General features: G+C 37.1%; 2 protein-coding genes and 1 long non-coding RNA gene across 5 annotated transcripts; 2 read left to right on the forward strand and 1 right to left on the reverse strand.

Moving 5' to 3' along the window:
• Nucleotides 1–230: 230 nt before the first annotated feature.
• Nucleotides 231–7,365, reverse strand: TfIIFbeta (transcription factor TFIIFbeta). 2 transcript variants are annotated; one of them, XM_069827273.1, is made up of 6 exons: nucleotides 6,887–7,365; nucleotides 5,812–5,885; nucleotides 5,586–5,737; nucleotides 4,588–4,677; nucleotides 4,243–4,511; nucleotides 231–493 (listed from the first exon to the last, which is right to left on the reverse strand). In XM_069827273.1, the coding sequence occupies exons 1-6, from the start codon at nucleotides 6,959–6,961 to the stop codon at nucleotides 353–355; spliced, it is 801 nt and encodes a 266-aa protein (XP_069683374.1). In that variant the 5' UTR covers nucleotides 6,962–7,365; the 3' UTR covers nucleotides 231–352. The 2 variants fall into 2 exon arrangements, with proteins under 2 accessions (XP_069683374.1, XP_069683375.1); XM_069827274.1 differs by having other exon boundaries at nucleotides 7,098–7,280.
• LOC138700880 (uncharacterized) lies at nucleotides 7,320–7,763 on the forward strand. The gene is made up of 2 exons (XR_011332409.1): nucleotides 7,320–7,426; nucleotides 7,535–7,763. It is a non-coding gene; the product is annotated as an uncharacterized lncRNA (long non-coding RNA).
• A 590-nt stretch (nucleotides 7,764–8,353) lies between these two features.
• LOC138700883 (eukaryotic translation initiation factor 4E transporter-like) lies at nucleotides 8,354–20,852 on the forward strand. 2 transcript variants are annotated; one of them, XR_011332410.1, is made up of 4 exons: nucleotides 8,354–9,308; nucleotides 9,426–9,498; nucleotides 12,454–12,537; nucleotides 17,564–20,852. XR_011332410.1 is itself a non-coding variant. In XM_069827275.1 (3 exons), exon 3 carries the CDS (start codon nucleotides 17,697–17,699, stop codon nucleotides 17,943–17,945), a length of 249 nt encoding a protein of 82 aa, XP_069683376.1. In that variant the 5' UTR covers nucleotides 8,386–9,498; nucleotides 12,454–12,537; nucleotides 17,564–17,696; the 3' UTR covers nucleotides 17,946–20,852. The 2 variants fall into 2 exon arrangements, 1 of the variants encoding a protein (XP_069683376.1); XM_069827275.1 differs by having other exon boundaries at nucleotides 8,386–9,498.
• The last annotated feature ends 159 nt before the right edge of the window (nucleotides 20,853–21,011 follow it).

A 21,011-nucleotide genomic window follows, 5' to 3' on the forward strand; every position in this document is an offset into this window, starting at 1 on the left:
GAAATGGATATGGTTCATTTGTTTTTTCACGAATGGTTCACAAGAATATACGATCATATCCAAAGCATGAAGTTCTGTTCCAGCAATGAAATAAATACCCTAGTTCGATTTGATGCACCACTTTCTGCTATCTTCCATTTAAATATATTGCGAAGAGGAATTCTGTTTGATTCGATTTTGCTAAATGAGACTGAAGAAAATAGACAATTGGATTACTAACGCACTCAGACAAATCTTTATATGTATATTTATTTGCAGATTGGTGTACAAAATTCAACTAAGTGCTGTAAATGCCAAATTTCAGTTCTGTTTCTGTGGAACAATTTTCATGTCAAATATTAACATAACAAAGTCAGTCATCAGCAGATGTGGTGGAGGGGGCAGGCACAGGCTCCTTGTAATGCCGGTACTCTGGCTTCAGCTCCCACATGTTCTTGTGTGGATTCTTGAGGTTGTAGTTGCACACCTCCTTGAGGATCTCCTTCAGGTACACCTGCACCAACACGAATGAGACATTACTTCCTACACAGTACAGCAGTTTGTACTTGAACAGGACTATGTCTGTTAAATAGACACTAAATGAGCCAAAGTTATATATGAGAACTTGACCCACATCCCATCTCCGTTCCATTACTCTTTCATCGTATGATGACGCAGAATATCTGCAGAAATATCATATGTACTTCGGTACATTAAAATAATATATATGATATGCGTAAATCACTTCGTGATTTAAGACGGCGCTTATTCCGTCGGATCCCGGCCAACTAGTCACTCATAACGAGTGCACCTCAGCACATGTGTGGACTTTAGTCCTACGTTCATAGACATCTATGACGTAGTGCAGAGGGCGGCCACGAGAGGGAACCCAAGAGTTGGAACTTAATCTGAGATGATTCTGTCCGACGCCGGGATGGGTATCCGGTGTGGCTTAGTGGATAAAGCATCTGCACGTAGAGCTGAAAACCCGGGTTCAAATCCCGGCGCCGGAGAGAATTTTTCTCCGTTCCATTACTCTTTCATCCCAAAAACTGCTGCTAATGGATATGATTTCATAGAAAGAGGCAAGACGAAGAAGGTCAAGTTTTTTCCCAAATATTTTTAAAATCTCCAGTACATACGAGGGTCACTTACTAAGTCATAGCAACTATTTTTTTCCAGGCAAATGTGTTATTATACAAACATTTCATAATATACATATGAAAATACACAATGTACTTTACCAATAATGTCTGTTACATGGGTTACTCAGGAAGTATTGTAGACAAGGGAGAAGAGTAAATATAAAAAATAAAAATCATCTACCATAATAATGTTGAGACAAAAGTCTGCATGCACATTAACACATTAAGAACCTTCGAAGTAATCACCAAGGCAATCAACCATTCACTGCCAACAACGAGGAAGGCGATGAATACCATCAGCTGCTCCATTGTAGCATCTCCCACGCAATGGAGCTTTCAATTTCGTTATCAAATCGAAATTGCATGGTGGTGAGTAGGGGAGATCGGGAGAGTAGGGAAGATGGCCTAGTACCACCCACCTCCAGCACCATAAACAGGTCTTAACAATGTCTGCTGTATGGGCTGCTGAAGGTTGATTGCATTGTTCAAGAATTCAGTACGTTTATTCCTGATAGCGCGACACAGGTTATTCTGCAGATACGGCGTAGTAAGCTGCATTAAGTCTGACCATGGGAACAAAATGACATACGAACGCATGTTCTTCTAGCCGACTGATATCCATACTTGACAGTAAAAAACTAACTGACTTTCGCGCATTCCTTCCTCTTCCGTTCTTCAACATCTAGCAGCATCAGTATGTATCATACGTCTCAATGTCATTGCTGTATATCAAAATATGTGGATCACAGTCTATGATTCTGCAGAAAAAAATAGTTGCCATAACTTTGTAAGCAACAGGCGAATATTTCAAAGTTCAGTTCTAAGATTATGAAGGAACAAGTACCTCATTTACTCACATCATTTCTCATCAAAGATTTTTAAGGTGTACTTTTCAGAATTTTATTTTCCTCGCGTAATTTCCTCTCTTACACACTCATTCCCTTCAAAAGTGTCTTTTATTCTTCTACAGTGAGAAACACCGATTTCTCCGATGGCATGGAAGATGATCTGAATTTGTTTTTTATTAAAGTGTAAGTAAGCGTAAAGTACATGAAGGGTTTCAAACCAGACATGACTAATCCATATTCAAGGTTTAAGATCAACTGTAAATGTTAAATCCATATGATGCCAAACTTAATGTCATAATTGCAGCCTTCAGCAGTTAAGGAAACAGTTCTACTTAAGGTAGATTAAGATAAGAAGGTGTGTTTACGATAAGAAACTTAATTTTTTTTATATATTGTTGTTGTTTTCTAATGCCAGGCGTTTGACAATAAAGTCATTTGACCTCTTGCACTCCAATATTTTTCAAAGATATTATCATGACCAGCCACTGAAGCACAGATTTTGAGGTGTTCCGAATCCATTTCTTGGTTTGAGTTGCACAATGGACAGTTAGGGGACTGATATATTCCAATTCTATGCAGGTGTTTGGCCAAACAATCATGGCCTGTTGCCAATCTAAATGCAGCTACAGACGATTTTCGTGGTAAATCGGGAATTAACTGTGGATTTTGATGCAGAGAGTTCCATTTTTTCCGTTGGGATTGTGTTATCAAATTTTGTTTGTTGAAGTCTAAGTATGTAGATTTAATAAATCTCTTCACAGAGTAATACGTAGATTTAGTAACAGGTCTGTAAGTAGCAGTGCTGCCCTTCTTTGCTAAAGCATCCGCATTCTCGTTTCCCAGGATTCCACAATGGGATGGTATCCATTGGAATACAATTCTTTTATTGAGTGATATTAATTGAGAGAGCATTTTAGTTATTTCTGCTGTTTGAGATGAAGGTGTGTGTTTAGAGACTATTGATAGAATAGCTGCTTTGGAGTCTGACAATATAACTGCATTCTTAAATTTATTGATGTGAAATAGAAGATTCCTGAGACTTTCACTTATTGCAATGATTTCTCCATCAAAACTTGTTGTTCCATACCCAAGAGATCTATAAAGTGAGAAGAGACAGCATGTAACACCTGCACCGGCACCTTGTTCTGTGGAGATCAAGGATCCGTCAGTGTATAAATGAAGCCAGTTTTGTGGAGGGTATCTAATATTAATTGTCCCTAAAGACAAGGATAGTCATGCCTAGCTTGAAACCATTCATGTGTACATTTGTTATCTTTATGTAATTAATAAGTAAATTCCACACAAATATTTTGTGCGCTGTAATCTGGGCATCTAGCCTATATACTTTCCTGTGAGTCTTAATAAATTAATTTATTAAATCTGAGGTTAGCAGGATCATGCTACCAATATTTAAATTGACACACACCAGTAAGAAGAAAACTGCAAAACTCTTGAAAATTACTCAAGTCATTTCATAAGTCATGGCAACTATGTTATATCTTTCAAATAATCGAAACTGTGGTTAAATTAGTACATATACATTTGAAAACCTGTTGTACACTGTATGGGATGCCACCACCAGATTGCATCTGTGTGCATCGGTGGCTAGTTGGCAGGACACGCAAAGCTAGTATGCTAGAGGCTGTGCTCCACGATGGATGTAAGTAAAGTTGAACAGCAGTCATAGTGAAAATTGCAGTTCTTCACGGCAGAAATGCTCGTCATTGTCATTTTGAGCTATTAGAAGCAATTGGAAAAGCCGCTGCATAAGAAGCAGTTTTTATGAGAAGTGGCACATACAGACAAATCACACAGCCGATGGTATTCATTGGCAAAGATGTGTGGAAGTGTTGGGGGATTATTCTGAAGGGTGTTAGCTGTGAGTAATGTATTTTGTTTCCTTTTGTGCATAATAAAACAATGATTTCTATTTACGTATCTTTCAATTTCCCTTACCCATTGCCTCCTGTACCCAGACCCAATTTGGTACTAGCATTGCGAAGCACATTACAGTGACCTTCAATCGCATATAGTGAGTTTCTATTCCTGCAGCTTTATTGGCTGATATAATATAGTTGCCATGACTTCTGAAATGACCCTCGTGTATGTGTGTGTGTGTGTGTGTATTCCCCCCCCCCCTTCAATATTTTTTTCTCATCACGTAATTTCCCTCCTTGATTTTTCTCCTTTTCAGAAAAAAAAGGGAGGGGAAATTACGTGATTAAATATGCTACACATGACAGAAACAAGGCACAACACAGTTGACTCACGATCGGCTGGCGAGTGATCTTGACGAGGTCCTTGATGTTGTAGTACTGGTGCTTCTCGAAGGCGGCGAACAGCATCTCCAGCACGGCATCCTTGTCGTCGCGAGCCTTCTTGCCCTCTGCCTTCTTCTTCTCCTCGTACTCGATGTTGTGCTTGTGGTCCGACACCGGCTTGAAGTTCTGCACGATGCGGTCCAGCTGCTGCACCTGGCGCACGGGCATCGACGCCTTGCGAATCGTCTCCACCTTGAGCTTCATGTAGCAGCTGTCCGCTGCAACACAACCCATCACATTACCTATGATGCACTGCAGAGCACGATGCCCGCATGCGACTGTCACGTGACTCACCGTATGGCCGACACTCCAGCTTCTGCACGATCCGACCCTCCATGCTGAGCTTCTCCGTCTCAGGAACAACAGAGTCCGAGTTGGTCGATGCTGACAACATGTAAGTACACAGTTTGTTTAAAACAGCGTAACTGAGGATGACGCCAGCTCTTGCAGTGTATTTTCATTTCCAGAATAATTCCTCTGCAATTGTGCCCTAACTGCAACTAACCTGCAGAATTTTTTCAGCATTTTTTCTCATGCTAGTGACTTTTTTGAAGTGTAGAATTATACAGAACTTTAAAAATAAAACAACAAATGTCTCAGAACTCAGGAGGTTATAGAACAGATGTCAAAGCACCTCTTTTCCGTGCTCATACTACAAGCAATACACAGGCAACAAGTTTCACTTTTTAGCAAGATGAAGTACAATCATCGCTCTTACGGAATTGTTGTGCAGGCTCTTGAGAGCACGCAGTGCAGGCACTTTGACATTCCAGCTATAGAACAAGTTCAAGTTCAAATCCGCAACAATAACCAACAATAAACAGTTCACTGATTTGTCCAGTTCCTATAAACTTTGCGCCCTGTTAGTCTATTATTTCAGAATGAGTGTGTGTGTGTGTGTGTGTGTGTGTGTGTGTGTCTAATGCCTACCCACTTCACTTGCATGATTCGGGTTCTGCATATTGCGGAAAGGTGGCAGAACTGTGACCCATTTTCAAGTTGCACACCACTTCGGTGAGCCACATTATGCATGATGTGTATCTGTGAAGAATTATGTCGTGTACTAGGGTGAGTATATGTGTAAGTGTAGTGTAGGGAATGGGTGAGGAAGGGAGAAGGAGAAACCAGGTGGTATAGAATATACCAAACAAAGCATCTTCCTTTATTACACGAAAGTTCTAATTAATTCCTATATTGTACAAACAGTCCTCATTTGGTTCCAAAAAGAAAACATGCAGGTAAGCATCCCCAACATTCATTAAGCAATATAATCAGGACTTGAGCATGCTTACGTGTGATATGGGAGAAGACCCCAAGAGTCTGGCGTGTGATGGCAGACACATCCAGGCGGTGATCCCGTGGGATGTTCTCCTCTCCCGGCTCCTTGAGACACAGCACAGATTCAGACAGGGTCAGGGACACCTGTGCCTTCTGCCCGGGGTTCCTGCAAGCACGACAAACCTGCACACAGCCTGTTCCCCAGCACATAATGTGCGAATGGTTGCATGCCCTACTTACTTGGATATCTTGAGCTTGCCCACTTCGATGTTGCCGGGTGCCTTCTCCCACTTATTGGCTATGTACTTCGGAACCTGCGCACATTGTACTCCATTAGACTTGTTTTAGAACCGAATATAACATGGAATAGGGGAGGAAAATAAGTTCTATGACTAACCCTTCAATTAGAAAGGAACGGATCTCACGTAAAAATCACGTAGATCCGTGGCCATTTCTTTCACGGTTCATTCCGACACTTGCCTTCATATCTTAGGACAAGCCACAGGCAGGTTGAACTCGACTGAATGAAAATCTTTGATGGTCAATTTTATGCAAGTTATGGGAGTTACTGGTAGCCAGGGAGTGACGAGTGGCTAATGACACAAATTAAAGCCAAACCGTACTAGATGTTTTAGATTAGCTCAGATTTCATGTAGATTTCTTTACAGATTAATGGAAATTCCTACCTGCAAAACCTGAACGAAATCCGAAAGTGAAGTAAGATGAACCTACTTTCATCGGAAATGCATTTATGTACAGAAAACTTAATAAGTATGTCTACCCTGAATATGAATCACTATCAATAATTAAGCACAACGGATAAATTTCAGAATACTGTTATTTTCATTTTCCTCTTCCTCCAAAATTCCAACCTTGTGCACACAAAATAAATTATTGGCACCGAAAAGTGCCTTTTCGTAAGCATAATGATGCGCATTCGACAAACACAGACAAATCTATTTTTCAGTATTATAAGATAATTGTCAGTGAGGTAACCGTATACTGAATTCACATTGGAATAATACTGGGCCAATCTTCTATGTCGCCCCACAACACACACGGGACTGACGTCTGATTTACGAGTTTCTTTATGGGTTAGATAGTTAAATGAGGGGATAGCTAAGTGACATTAAGTCGAGGTATGTGACAAGGTTGTTGGGTTAGTTGAGGGACTATTTAAATTATATGAGACTGAGGAATGTGAAAATTATTTATGTATATTTTCTCTCCCGTGTGTAGTGTTGGGGATACCGAAGTTTCACCCAATGCTGTTTTGCAATAACACAGTTTTTAAGTATTTTATACTGAAACCTACCTTAACCAACCAAACACCTCTGCCAGCATTGGAAAGTTCCAAATCTCTGTCAACATGAGGGTTAGGACTAGACATTTTTGTTTATATCGAAATACAACTACTTTAATCGAATTATGTTATTAAATTAAATTAATGAATATGTTTTGCGTAAAAATAAATATCTATATTTAAAATCTTCAATCAAACAATAAGGATTCACTATTATCAGTACATTCATTTATTATGGAATGCGTGTTCAGTCTCCATAGCTGGTTCCCATATTCATATAACCATGCTTGTTCTACTTTTTGTAACATATGTTTGAATCTTATAAACGAAAATAATCTTCACTCTTGTTTGTAGCATCAATGAATAATATGACTTAGATGTTATGTAGGGTATTGTGTAGGTAAGATGTAGCCCAAGCCTGCTTGATCTGCGATGTGATAGTTCTGCTAATCTCTGTTACTGGGGAGAATCTGTTATTGTTCCAGTGTTGCCAATTTAGCCAGTTGGTCGGCCTGTTCATTGCCTGGAATTTGTTTATGTCCAGGTAACCATGTGAGTTTTATAATTTATGTTGATGTTCTTGAGTTGTAGTGTATGCAGTAAATTTAGAACTGCCACCTCATACATCGAATATCGTACATTAAAGTGTTTATTGTTAAGTTTTTCCAGGACGCTCCTGCTATCAGAGAAAATGATGTTGTGAGGCTGAAGGTTGCGATTGATATCCTTGAGAGCAAGCCAGATGGCTAACAATTCCGTGTGTTAGATAGAAAAACAGTCATTGATTTTACTGGAGAATCTATAGTTTGTCGTTGTATTGATGTAAGCAAAAGCTGTACCAGTTAATGTTTTTGATCCATCGGTATAATAAAGTTTGAGGTTATGTGCTGTCTGGAGTGTTATTTGAAATATATTCTATTATTTGTTTGTTAATGTCTTGAGCTTGTTTACTGAAGGTTGTAATGTCTATTTTTATTGGAGAGAAGGTGTTCCATGAACGAGCGTTGAGCGACTTCCGCCGATTTTGGAATAGACACCGACGCACTTAGGTTAGGTTAGGCTTTTATTATCCCGTCAAGATGAAGGTGAAAGCGATTGAGTGCATACCTAATTATCGACTGGAAGAACGAAAAGTAGGCAGATTTTAAATAATTTTGAGAAACACAAGTCACTAATTTCTTTAATAAATATATAACTCTTGATAATTTTGTACATATATATTCGATATAGTTATCCAAGAGAGATGTACTGGTACATTATCTGGCAAAACCAACAATTGGAAGGATTTCAACGATAATAGAGTTGAATCGTATTACATAGTCTATGGTGATTAGTAGAAACGATGATAGTTAAAGGTCCACTGTACTACATTCATAGGGGTGTGTATGTATATGTGTATATATATATATATATATATATATATATATATATATATATATATATATATATATATATATATTTTGGGCTAGTTTGTCTAAAGTAGAAATGCATTGTTATCTTCATAAAAATGTGTTCAGTTGTTTCAAATATGATTCCCTTTGGTGTGCCTGTCAGTTAGGCATGTGACTGACTAGAGAGGATTGAGATCACGTCATTGGAAATTTGTTCTCTTCAGAGCTGTTGTATATTATACTAAACATAATTTTCTTTTAATTTTTTGCAATGTCCTGGATACTTACGAAATTTTTGAAAATTTCAATTTGATAGAAATGAAGAGCATCACTTTTGCAGTATTTCTATACCAGAATTATAAATTAAAATTTAAAATTTTGGGGCCCAAAGAGTCCAGATTGCCCCAAAATTTGATTTTCTGTGAAGACTTGATTTGTATTTCTGAAACCCCAGAATGATAGCAACTAATTTTTTTTTTAATATAAATTCCGGACTGAAGAGGCTACAAACAGGATTGTACCTGTGTATGTTGAAAGGAAAAGATTAGAGTTTAAAGTAAAGTTCCGAAGCATTGCTCGGCAGGTCGGCAGCTCAAACCCCATGCAGTTGCTGGCATTCCCATTCGTGAAAGTGCAGTTGTCTTCTTGCCTGCAGTTGGTCATTAGTGACATTTCGTTAGAGGATAAAGTAATGTTATGATATTCACTGTGTTATGCATCAAGTGCAGAAATGGGATTAGGGAAATATCGAATGAACCAAGTGTTTTCTTCTTAGTTTAAGTTACAGGACTATTCATTTTATTTCCAGGTTCAGCTCAGAACACTACGATGGAATAATGCGCTATAGCGGTAAATTAGAATACTATTTCATGATCAATTCAGAAATGCGGACAAGTGAGCGATACTGTAATACAAATCCAAACATGCCAGATGTTTTTTTTTTCTGGTAAATGACCGCGTAACTTGTAACTCTAAACACCCAGTCTGTGGATAAGAAGGAATGCCCTCTCACAAGGAAGATTACAATAATATTATTAATGGGAGTGGGTGCTTTGTTCAAAAGCCAGCATGAAAGAGCTTTGTTCACGTGCGTGTTTTATTTTAGCTTTCACAGCCATCAGTGGAAAGCTTAAGTTTCTTCATGCCTTTCCTCTTTTCAGTTGTGATGGACGTGGTCAAAATGGAACTGAGGTCGGCCCACTGGCTTCTATAGAAGAGAAGCCTATGCCTGAGGTATATTCAGTGTTCCTATTTATTTTTTAAAGTGTATTTTATAACAGTAGGCCTATAAGGCTTTTCTACAGTACGCGACACTTGAAGTTCTACGGTGTGGGAATATGTGACAGGTTAGTTAGATTAGATTAGGTTAGGCTCTCTGTATTCATTGCATATACGAATCCGTTACAGGTTAGATTAGTTTAGGCTTTTGATGTGCCTTGTACATACAAAGTAAAGTCTAATGTGGTTTTCAGGTTCATTTTGAAGTGTCCTACATCTTTATTGCAGGTGTTAAATAATCATTTCTAGGTTACCTGCAGTGATAAATGCCTTCCATTTTTTTTGCCTTTTTTCTATATGTTTTCAAATCAACTGATATCGTGTATGAATTCTTCACATTCAAAGCCATTTTTCCTCTGAAAATTATACTAATTTTCAAATTCTTTTTGTCAAAGAGACCTTCAGTGTTGCGTGCTATAGAATACCCCAATATAACTTGTGATATCGCAGAATAACCCTGGGTGCGAGAGCCCACACAGCACCTATACCAAAAAGCCGACTGCTAGTTCTCACCTCCATATGCTGCTGGAGAGGTGCACGATCATCCAACGTGTACTATGGTGATCATGATGAGCTCCACAGTCACATCCGGTTTGCACAAACGCATATTGCTACGTATCTTAGCTCCCCAAATACATCACAATGCTTGGTGGGCACTGGTCGCATACACTGACTCAAAATATAATAAAGAAATATTTTCCTTCAAGAAGACTCAAACCAGCACTTTTTCCGTAGCATTTGATCGAATGTCTTCTTCTGTACCCCCTTGCAGATAGTTTTGATCATACACGAATATAATTTATTGTCATTTGCTTTTCAGTGTCTAAGAATGCTGCTAGTGTAATTTCTTTTCACGATTCATATCACAAGATGGTGTAACGCCAAATTGCAGAAATTCCCAGTTTACTAAGCATGCTGATTGGTATTTCCAAATAATGCTCTCTGTCTTGTATATTTTTTCAATACTTTCTTTTTAACAGAAATGATGATGGGTTGATTTGTCTAAATATATTTGCTTTGGAATAGTTTGAACTGCAATGCTTAGGAAAGAAAACTACTCTGATAAATATACAAGGCGATCCTGGTGGTGAGCAACTGTCTATGTTTGCATATTTATTAAGTATTGAGCTTGAGCTTCGTGACTGTATATATTAGACTGTGATTATACCAAGAATAAAATTTCCAATTATTTGTAACATTACAATTTATTTTTATTTTGTTTTCAATATACATTCTAACTGTAATAGAATATTAAAATATTATTTTTGACGGTGTTGATTGGTATAAGCCCTCTGCCCATAATATTGCAGATAGTAATCAGTTTGGTAGGGCGTGGTTTTTTACCTATAGCAGTAAGTGGCTAAAATTTCAAATCAATGTGTACTGTAATAAGTGACGAGAGTAGATGTAATTACAGGTATAGAATGAATTTATGAAAAAATTGTGTACATTCAAAAAAATATTTTAAGGTAAAATATTTATTGTAGAGTAACCATTCTTTTTTTTATTTAAAAGTTTAACGTTTATAGAAATGACTAAGAAAATGAAAGATCTCTGATAAATAGTATTATATTTATGACTACTTGAAGACAGGCTGTTTTTAACCACTATTTTACATGTGATAACAAGGAACTTCCCTTGAGAACACAAGGAATTATTATGTTTATACTGCTTTTATGTTAATATAACAAACATTAAAAACTGAAAGGTATATCTGCTTTGAAATATCATAGGAAGTTGCCATGCATTTGAGCATAATATATTATAAAGCTATATTCATACATGCTATATTACGAAAGTTACCCCACACCCTGGGATTCTGCCAACATAGAACTCTCGTTCGGAATACTAGACGAGAACGTGTTGCTAGCTACGAGGTTCACCAAGAAGTCTACTTGCTTGTCACTGAAAGTTCTCGTCGAGTTTACATCATTGCTATTGATAGAGGAAATGACACAGTAGTTATCATTTATCCCACCATGCGCTTTGAAATTGCAGTTGAACAACCTGTAGCAGTACATGAAGGAAAGAAGACTTAGGGATTATTATCATATGCAAGAACAGATTGAAGCATTTGGACAATTACTTGTAACAAGGGGAACAATTCCAAAATTTTCAGTTGAATGTTGTATGTCTTTTGGAATTCCTTTAAAAATTTTGAAAATTATTGCTATAGACGTAATGAAATATTCTGTTCAGACTTTACGTAGTCACCTGTACATCTAACTTACTTTATATTGTATCTGATTATTAATACTCGTAATTGTTGAATAAACTTAACTTCCCAAGAGTAGCTTCCTTTTGAAAATAAGAATAATAAGTTATTTTATTTATTTTTATTATGTTTCTTAATATTTTATTGTGCTGTGCAACAAAAATTACAATGAAAGTCAAAATAGAATAAAACTGCACTTACAATAAATGTGCGTTACAGTAAAGACAATTACGATATACTGAACAATAATGACAATGAAGTGGGAAAATATAAGAATGAGACAACCTCTTTTTAAAGTTAATTTCCTTCTCCCTTAATTTGTCTCGTACCTTCTGATTGTATAATATGGTTGTCGTATTTGTCCCTGTCCCCCTCCCAGAAGTTTTCTCCAACTATAAGGCGAATGTTAGGTAATCCAATGCTGAACTCTTGAGACTCATCTTCATCACCAGGCCCACTTGAATTGTATAAATTCATAGTTGATACAGCAGTGGTAAATCTATTAGCATTTTTGGAGACGAAAGTTCAGTTTAACAGTAAAGTAAGTGAAATCTTCAACGTGATATAACAAGCAAGGCAACTTGCAAGAGAAATAATTATAGATTTGTATTGTATTACGTCATGGTTAATGGAAATCTTATTATGTATGTTTATAGTGTGTTTGAATTTATATTGACAGTGTTTGTACTGTTTAGGAAATCTCCCAAGTGCAGAAGGCACTACTGGTCAAGGAGGAGGAGGTTGTGGAGGGGCTGAAGCAGGAACAGAACCTGGATTAGGTAATTGTAGAACTGTACTACAAAATCAGCTGTGTAACTTAGTATTTAATATAACGAGCATTCCTCTAACCCAACAAGGCTATTTTAAGTGTTAACAATGTGCGTGATGGCAATCATCATGGTATATGAAAATTTCTTTCCCAATGTTTTGAGTACCGGTATTTTTGTTAGGCTCTTAAGACAAAAGATTGCAACATACAGACCTGGAAGTTTATACGCTTTCCTGTGATTTGCTGTAGCAGTTCAGATATGTTCTTGGAAAGAAGTACTTTTCGTATTTACTTAGAGCTTATTTGCCTTTATTTGTTTACGTATATATTTACTTTCGTGAAGTTTATTTGAATCTATATTGATTGATACTGGAATTTGAACACACATTGTAATAGTCTGTATCTTAAACGATATTACTACTTTGAAGCTGCTTTCGATAATACTCCACACAGATCCATTTTATTACAATCTATGAAACTTGGTATGAAAGGCAGAATGCTAAGATTTCTACATTCTCTTCTTAATGAACGAACAATTCAAACCTCGGTAAATAATCATTTATCTTTATCCAAAAAAATTACAGGTGGTATACCTCAAGGTTCTGTTTTAACCCCAAATTTATTTAATATAATATTACATGACTTACCTGATGTTGTTCCACTTGAGGTAAAAATAAGTATCTATGCAGAAGATGTTACAATATGGGCTACGAACAAAGATCCAAATGAATCATTAAGGCCTGGTTTCACTGACCGTTGTTAAGCTGTTAACATGATGTTAGTAGAGTTTAACAGTGAATTTAACTACATGAGTGTTTCATGAACCACTGTTAGCACTAACATAACGTTAAACTCACTGTTATCTTAACATCACAATTTCCTGCAGTTAAGATACTAACCTGGTGTTAATATAAAATGGTTGCCAGGAGATATGTTTTGCAAGCTATATTACTTCACGAAGATATTCGAAGTTTAGCAGTGCAAAGACCTTTGAATGTAAGAAGAAATGATTTTACAGATTTATCAGAAGCAAAATTTCTTGAACGATATAGAATATCGAAAGCTGTGACGTTAAAAGTGTTGGAAGAAATTCAAGAGAGGTTAGAATACCATAACCAGCGAAATTATCCCTTGTCATCAATGCATCAATTGTTAATAGCATTGAGATACTACGCATCTGGCTCTTTTCAGCTGGTAATGCTGGTGTTTCGAAAGCAAATGTGTAGAACAATCAGTAAGGTTTCTGCTGCTATTGGAGCATTAAGACCGAACTGCATTAATAATCTTCAGCAGGAAAATATTGCAGAAATAAAGCGTGGATTTTATGATCTAGCACACTTTCCTGGAGTCGTTGGTGCACTAGATTGCACACACATTCAAATACAGTCTCCTGGACGGAACCGAGGTGAGGCATTCAGAAACAGAAAGGGATTTTCTTCAATAAATGTACAGACAGTCTTTGATTGAAAATTAATAATTAGAGATATAGATGCACGTTGGCCGGGATCTGTGCATGATAGCACAATATTCAAGAATTGCTGGTTAAGAGCAGATTTTGAGACTGCAAGAATTAATGATGGTGTTCTATTGTGGGATAATGGGCACCCCTTACGTCGATATCTACTGACTGCTTTCTTAAGACCACAAACGAGAGTTCAAGTGAATTATAACAGAGCACATAAAAGGACTAGAAATTGTCTAGAAAGAATGTATGGAGTGTGGAAGAGAAGATTCCCAGACACTTCGTATTAAAGTTCGCACCGCTCTCAAAGTAATCATTGCAATGGCGGTATTACATAATATAGCCACCGAGATGAAGGATGACATTCCAGAAGAAGATTTGTTGCTACATCAGTATCTTGGTCAACGTAGAATGAGACTCCATTCTGTGAACGATGAAGATGTCCTAGTCCTCCTCATGGCACATCAAGAACCACGAACAGTGGTTGGATTCAGGAATGCAATGGCAGAAACATATTTTGGGTGGCAAGGATCATATTTTATTACTTTACTTACTTGTGTGTTCTATGCATGCGTATGCATAATACGAGTGTGTCGTGCTCATTTTTGCACTGAGTCCTCTGTCCTGAAAGAGGTCTGTAATATGCATTTGACCTACTGCACCAAAACGTGTGTTCTCCCTTTTTAAAACAATCCCACTTAACAATGATCTTACTATGCACTGTATTGTGTACAGGGCTATAATACACGAGACGATAAAAGTCATCCTCGGCTCTCTTTTTGCGCATGCGCCATCGGTGTAGTATTTCCGCTTCCGGTGTGATGCTGGGCCTCGTTGTAAGCATAAAAATTGTTTTATTCACCGCATTCTAGATTCACCTTCGTCACGATCATATATTATTTACATTTCGGTGATACAAGTTACGTAATTATAATAGTGCATTGGTAGATTTCACAATTATTACTCCAGCTCCTGTTATCCAAGTCAAACGTTATTTTCGTATAATTGTATTCCAGAATATTTCCTCATAAGTCTTGATAGGCTATATGTATTAAGAGTTAATTTCTGGTGGTAGTATTGATATGAAACTTGGCCAACACAATATTCCATCTACAACTTCAGAGGGGCGGCAAGAACTAGCGCTGAGATAGTTCTGGATATTTCAACTGTAAACCAACTTAGGAATCTCGTGATATGCAAATAAATATCACCAAACATAGGTGCCAACTTCAGAGGGGCTGCAAGACACTTTGTGTCCAAATTTATAAAACCAGGGGCATCACATCCAGTAAAATTAAGAGTGATCTCAACCTTGTTAACAATTCGAAGAGATATTCCTATGTAAATAAAGCGGCGAAACTAGCGCTGAAGTAGTTCTGGTGATTTCGGAAGTGAAAATTGTTGAATTTATAAGGGTTTCTTTTTATGTAGATACAGTTGATCGTATATGCATCATAGACAAATATATGCATGGCGTAACAAAACCCTAAACTAACCAAATCTAACCTGTCACAAATTCGTATATGCAACATGTATATAAGCGGGGAACTACTTCAGCACTAGTTTAGCCAAAAATTGAATTAATTTGTTTGAAAGATGAAGTAGGTTATAGGCCAAAGATTATTAGATCTATAGAGAGTAGTGGTTTGGTTCGACTGGAATATCTCGGAAAAATTAAGATATATATATATTTTTTTATTATTACCGGTATAGACCTATATTCATTATTATTTATTATTCCACAGTTGAGTAACAAAATGGACAAAGAACCATCCAAAAGAACAAATCGGGACACCCTTAGAACAATAGCATTTTAAATATCATGGTAAATTAGGAAACATACCACTAACTTTATGAGTTCCTGTAGGCCCTAAATGTTTTTATCCATCTAAATCACTGATAGAGGAGGTCAGCTGTCGAACATGTTAGTAAAGCAATTCACAATGCCGCTATCTTTCCTGAATTTGAGATCGGTGAATCTTCACACATGCAACAGAGTGACTCCACTTCTCTATCCATGATCCACATTTTTGTACTTCAGTTCAAAGCTATGAACTATTGGGATCGAACAGTAATGGTCCTAAGTCTTACCAAGCGGAAATAACACAGAGCTAACAGTTAATTAACAGTGTATGGTAATTATGTAGTAATAATCGGCCAGGCCTCCATATTCCCGCAATAGAGGTCCAGGGCACCTTCGTTATCATATGTATTTTGTTTTATTAAATTTCGTTTGTATATGATTAACTTGTCATCCAGTATCCACTTTACACCCTGGATCTCTGTTGTAGTAAGATGATGACCTGGCTGATATGACCTGGTCGATGGTTTGTTTCTACGCAATTATTAAAATATATGTATATACTTGGTAATGTATCTATCCTGGATCTCTATTACGGGAAGATGACCTGGCTGGTGATTACTACTTAATTACCCAAAATTTAAAACTAACCATTATCAACACTCGTTTTTAGGTTGATTTTTTTTGTTATGATCGTCGTCGTAGGTGTGTGCTCGTTAATTGATTAGCAACGGCTATATAACTACTGACAATGGATAAATGCTTAATAAAGAAAATTGTCCCCACTGAAAGTGCAGTGAATGGGAATACAATGATAAATTGGGTTATATTAATGACAGCGAAACTAATGGCTCGTCGTCGGGTGGCGATCAAAACCTTGTAATTCCAAAACTGGAAATTTTACAAGAGAAAGATATAATATTACTGATACGATATCATGTTCACGTGCTCTATTTTATGTACACGTCTTAAATGTCTGTTTAAATTCGACTGTTTACTAAATATGGTACTGCAATGTTTGCATACCACAGGCATTATTACAGAAGTTTGAAAACTAATCCATCAATCTCGAATGAAAGTAAAAGAAATCCAGTTCACAATTACTGCGGTAAATAAAACATTTTTATGCTTACAACGGGGCTCAGCGTCACACCGGAAGCGGAATTTCTTCACCGATAGCGCATGCGCAATAAAGGGAGCCGAGGGTGACTTTTATCGTCTCGTCTATAATACAAGCGTCACACATTACAGGATTACGTAACCCTCCTTCCCCTTTCCTTCCTCCTTCATTTCAAGGTTGTTGCTGACACACGCTTTGCGTGCAGTATCGGGGCTACTGGGCTAGCATAAAAAAATCACCGATTTCTTTCTAAACTACAATGCATTTATTAAACTATTCGTGCCATTAATTCAGTATCTGAAGTTCTACAGTCAATGAAATTGAGAAAAAAATATTTATCATTGTTGTGTATTACTATATTAAAGCATATTGTGTTATACAAATCTGTGCTTTCACAAAAAATAATTTAAATAAAATACTGACCTTTAATTGATTTATAAAATAATTATCACTTAAAATACCTAACTAAAATAATGTAATGTAATTAATTTTAACTTTGATCTATGGCAAGTAGTGTAGTAATATAGACACTTCAATACTTTTCCAATTGTTTCTTCAGTAATTGTTGTTTCAGTTGTGCATTCTCAAGCTTGATGTCAAGAAGTTCTTCTTTCCTATACTTTTTAATAAGGAATTCTTTCTCGATTTCACAGAGTGATGTGCTTTGTGCTGCAAGCTCCTGGATCTGTGAATGACCCACTGTTTGTTTTCTAGTTGTGTACGTTTGTAATTTACGTATTCTGGAGTTACAAGAGCAGCTCACTTGTGTTCTTCGATTCGCGCATAATGCGATCCCAGCAGTCGCAGGCCATGGGTATGGGACGTCAGGGACAGTCGATCAACTTGCCTGTCAACAGGGACATGTCAACCTCCCCGACAAGCAACCAGCTGGCACCATGGTTCTCGCCAGAACTGCTGGCACAAGCTCGGGCAGGCCAGCTGCCGGACATGCCTCCAATACTGTCGACGCAGAACATGCTGAGCTTGGAGGAGTTGGAGAGGCTGCAGCAGGCTTCTGCTGCTGTTCACAACTGAATGAGGTTTAAGGTTCTGTTGATGTGAAACAGAAAGTTGGATATTTTTAATTGTGGTTATGGTACAAAACTATTACAGGAATGTAAATGAACAGTTGCGTTTCCTGGGTAATCTATAACTGAGTAAAAGAAATTTCAGTAGATACATTCACTCGCGTTACGCAGATCTTTTCTCTCTTTCTTCGATTCAAAATTTGAATTTCAAGAAGTACATGATGGTTATTTTTCCCTCATAATGATGGAAGATGTTCTGCAGATTCCCACTTGTAACACACAACACTGAATGCCAGTGTACTCCTTGCAGGAGAACAGTAGTAAGTTGAACTGAATACAGAGTATTTGAAATTAACAGCCAAAGAAAACTGTTTACAAAAAACACGTATATATACATAAGTGAATTAGCTGATAAAACACCACAATTTTATAAGCTGATTACTTTAAGTCTCTAAGTATAGAATGGTGAATGCGGAATAGAGGGCCTATCACGATTGATTTTTCAACCCTATAAATTAAGAGTGACGAATTTTTGATAATATTTGCAGAGTGGAAGTGCTGTGTAAAAGGAAATGTTTGCGATGTGAAGGAAGTAAGGCCAGAAACGAAGCAATGTGTAGCAGACCTGGCAGCAAAGTTACCGGATGAAGCAAATGGTTCAAGATAGTGTAAAAAAAAACCTTTGTAGTTGAATTTTCATTTCATGTCGTGGATGAGTGCACTAGTGTGGAAGACTTGTAAATGATTGTAGGGATAAAAAATGTTGCAGGAAGTTTATTTAGTTTTGTGGAAACACATTGCAGTGTTTAAAAGAGGGGGTTCTGTGTGCTTGCATTATTTTCCTTCTGATGTAAACTAGTGGTCCATTAGGAGCTTTTTTTTTTTTTAATACCAGTTTGTACAGTTTATTTGAGCATGTATTGCTGCAAGAAATAGCTTTCTTCGGAAAAAAAAGTAGTCCCTCCTTTTAAATTTGCTCAGGAACTACTTTGTTTTTCTGTAGTTTAAAAGGAAAAAAATGGAATTAAATTGAGTCATGAAAATAATGACAATGATAATATATACATATATATTTAGACGTTTGAGATGGGCAGGGCATGTAGCACGTATGGGCGAATCCAGAAATGCATATAGAGTGTTAGTTGGGAGACCAGAGGGAAAAAGACCTTTAGGGAGGCCGAGACGTAGATGGGAGGATAATATTAAAATGGATTTGAGGGAGGTGGGGTATGATGATAGAGACTGGATTAATCTTGCACAGGATAGGGACCGCTGGCGGGCTTATGTGAGGGTGGCAATGAACCTTCGGGTTCCTTAAAAGCCATTTGTAAGTAAGTAAGTAAGCAGCTGAAAGTAAAAACAAGAATGAGGTATGAATGCGTTTTGTAGTATAGATTATCTAAATTATTTAAAAGTATGTATAAAGTGACCCTGATGCAGGAATAGTTAATGTTGTAAGAATGTTAGGTCTGTCTAATTTCAAAGAATGGATGCAAAGAATGTTCTAACCAACTCTATTGATGTAATGATGATGAATCATTAAATGTTCCATTTTGAGTTAAGTTTCAATATTGTTCACATTCAGCATGAATAATGTTGATCTCCCCGCCCCTGCCTGCCATGGAAAATGTGACTAAAATACTAATGACGTTAACTATAGTTTGTTAAGGTGTGCGGTTTGAAGACTGCCTGAAACGTTTAACTTTTTCAAAGAGAAAGTAACATTTAATATAGGCTAAACAAGTTACGCAACGAGTGCAGGAGGAGAGAAGGCAGCGTGCATGCGAAGTGTTGAAGTGGTAGGAAATATGCTTCCTCATTGGGAAACATTTTCTTTTTCTTCCCCCTCCCTGTAATAGGTGGAAAGAGGAAAACTGAGAAGTCACTGCCGATAGTTTGCTTCAAGAAAAGTTGGTTGAAAGACATGGCTGTGAGTGATCTTTTCTTTTTACCACAATTTTTGTAATGAAAACCTGTGTGATAAAATGAGCAGAATGAAAAATAGAAACATGCATTCCAACTAAGTGACGGCATGGCAAGCCGATGTTTGTAAGGTTTTTCTTTCTTTATTACGGTACTTTTTTTTTCTTTTTTTAGCATTTTCATTGTTTCCACACGAAAGAAGTGGTTTATGTTTGCTGATGAAAATGCCCCGTTGATGCAGCATAGGACTTGAAATGACTGCTGCCAGACAATTACAAGACTGTTCCTATAAGCTTTTGCCTGCTACCATGTATCCTTGTGGAGGGTTATATACAAATTGCTTTGAGTCATTAAGACCAGGAATGAATGTGATTCTTTTTGTTAAATGTTCAGTGTGAGTGTGCACATGTTTGTGATGAGGGTGTGTGCGTGAGTTTTCAACATGACGGGGTTTTTAGAGAGGGGATAGCAGGATAAACCTGGAGTACTACACTGATCATTTTGGTAAGGAAGAAAATGTGATGTGTTGAAATATGGACCTAAATAAGGAATAAACTCGAACGTTCTTCATGACAAACTAAATTTATAGCACAAAAAAAAAATAACATCTACATGCACTACCAGCAGCTTTTGTCTTCAAATAATTTAGAAGTAGAATTACATGTTAAACAGACCAATGTAGTAGCAGAACTTGAGACATATTAAATGAAGTGAGCCAGGAACATCATACAAGGACAGAGAGATTTCTTCCAATAAATTACGTTTATCAAATCTTACTGCTACAGGAGTGTGTACATTAAGTTCATTTTTTTAAGTATTATTTTTAATCCTGGCTTCATTTGACTGTTGAAATATTCCTTCTCATGTTTTATGTCTCCCTAAAAATACTCTCATTGTCAGCTCTTGTGGGCATACACAATTCATTGTGAATCAGTGGAGGTTGTATAATACGCTTTTATGGCAAAAAAAAAAATTAAACATGTGAACCTGATTTGTTGCCATATGTATGTATATATATATACTTTTTTTTTTTCCTTCCTGACGGATCCTCAGCTGGTTGCAAACATTCTACACCTGTTTGCTTTCTTCAGATAGCCAATTTGAGCCAGGCTCGTGATTTTACCACATTTTAATCTGTATACTGAGAGTG

The sequence above is a fragment of the Periplaneta americana genome, chromosome 6 (assembly GCF_040183065.1).
Source record: "Periplaneta americana isolate PAMFEO1 chromosome 6, P.americana_PAMFEO1_priV1, whole genome shotgun sequence".
NCBI lineage: Eukaryota > Metazoa > Arthropoda > Insecta > Blattodea > Blattidae > Periplaneta > Periplaneta americana.

Excerpts from the sequence above, each read along its gene's own strand:
- TfIIFbeta (XM_069827273.1), bottom strand. The coding sequence starts at position 6,961 with ATGTCTAGTCCTAACCCTCATGTTGACAGAGATTTGGAACTTTCCAAT. Across the intron at positions 5,886-6,886 it reads GAGGTGTTTGGTTGGTTAAG|GTTCCGAAGTACATAGCCAA; the intron begins GTAGGTTTCAGT and ends CAATGTGCGCAG. Across the intron at positions 4,678-5,585 it reads GGTCTTCTCCCATATCACAC|CATCGACCAACTCGGACTCT; the intron begins GTAAGCATGCTC and ends ACATGTTGTCAG.
- LOC138700883 (XM_069827275.1), top strand. The coding sequence starts at position 17,697 with ATGCGATCCCAGCAGTCGCAGGCCATGGGTATGGGACGTCAGGGACAG.